The sequence below is a fragment of the Fulmarus glacialis genome, unplaced genomic scaffold (assembly GCF_000690835.1).
Source record: "Fulmarus glacialis isolate BGI_N327 unplaced genomic scaffold, ASM69083v1 scaffold32927, whole genome shotgun sequence".
NCBI classification, from domain to species: domain Eukaryota; kingdom Metazoa; phylum Chordata; class Aves; order Procellariiformes; family Procellariidae; genus Fulmarus; species Fulmarus glacialis.
The window spans coordinates 1-1,218 of NW_009221853.1; the positions used below are offsets into that span (position 1 = coordinate 1).

Sequence of the window (1,218 nt, forward strand, 5' to 3'; positions counted from 1 at the left end):
TATTATTATATATATGTATTCACATACTGCCTTTACATAGGATGTTGCTTCATTCAGTGAACAGCACGGGCTGTTCTCACAGAACAAATGGCTATGTCAATATTTTATGTGTTCTTCATTTTCCTGAGTGTGACCATAGGGCTGATCTACTACTTGCTGGCTTGCTAAAGTGAAATAAATTTTTTTGTTTTTCTTAGGCTACATTATAATGCTGATCAAATTGTCTTTAGCACACTAATGATCTTTTAGTACACTTCTTCACGAGACAGTGCTATAAAGGCTCCAGCAAAGTGGTGGAGATCAAAGTCCATGGTAGCCTCAGTCAGCCTGACCATGGAATAAAGCAGGGCTCCTATGACAAAGATGCTGTGTAACCCCCACATAAGGTTGCCAAAGGTGTAAACAGTCAGACCAAATCAGAGCTGCAGAAGTAACTTAGCTTCTGTCAGCTTATTTTCATGAAGCCAAATTTCACCTAAAAGCCTGGATAACGTGCACATGGATGAGTCCTTGAGGAAGATGGCTGCTTTGTTGCAGGAAGTTTCCGCAGGTATCTCACTATACTTCTGATATACACAGACTTTGTGAGGCCGTGCTTATGTTGCTGGCTTTGACCAGGATTGCCATGGTCAGACACGTTTGCCCTTTGTCTTCCCAGCCTCTGGCTCCTTCGACGGTCCCATTCCAGTTGATAAGCTCTTCCCTTTCCCTCTCTTTTCTTTATCCCAGGCTCTCCATTTGCACAATGGAATAAAAAAATGCCAACCAAAGCAGGAATAACGACTCAAACCTAGCTTACACTTTGGCTGGCCCAGTAAAACTTAGCTCAACACGTCACCCCACCTCAGTGGATGGCAGCAATGCAGAAAGACGTAGAACACACATGTGAACACTCACCTTCTGCTTCGTCATGTCCAGGAGACCTACTGAGTACCGGTCGCAGTTCAGGTATGCTCTCACTGTGTAAAAAGCCTTGTGGAACTGCCTCTCAATGTCTGTCAGTTCCTCGAAAACCTTATTAGCTGACCACAATAGCACCTGCAGGATAAAATCCAAATGTAAGCATAGCTTTCCTTGAGAGCTGGGCTTCCCAAATGAGTTTGGAGTAACAAGGAAACAATTGGGTTTTTATACTACACTTCCTGAAAAGTGCAGTAGCAACCTATACTGCAAAATGTAAAAGCATTGCTTATTCACGCTGGGAATTATTAGGGAAAG

General features: G+C 43.1%; 1 protein-coding gene across 1 annotated transcript in view; it reads right to left on the reverse strand.

The window, feature by feature from the left end:
* Positions 1 to 897: 897 nt before the first annotated feature.
* PDE6B (phosphodiesterase 6B, cGMP-specific, rod, beta) overlaps positions 898 to 1,218 on the reverse strand; it is a gene marked incomplete at its 3' end in the record, with an annotated part of 6,045 nt that continues 5,724 nt past the window's right edge. The window contains exon 4 of the mRNA XM_009581264.1: positions 898 to 1,038. Coding sequence (XP_009579559.1) covers positions 898 to 1,038 — 141 coding nt within the window. The remainder of the gene's footprint in view (positions 1,039 to 1,218) is intronic.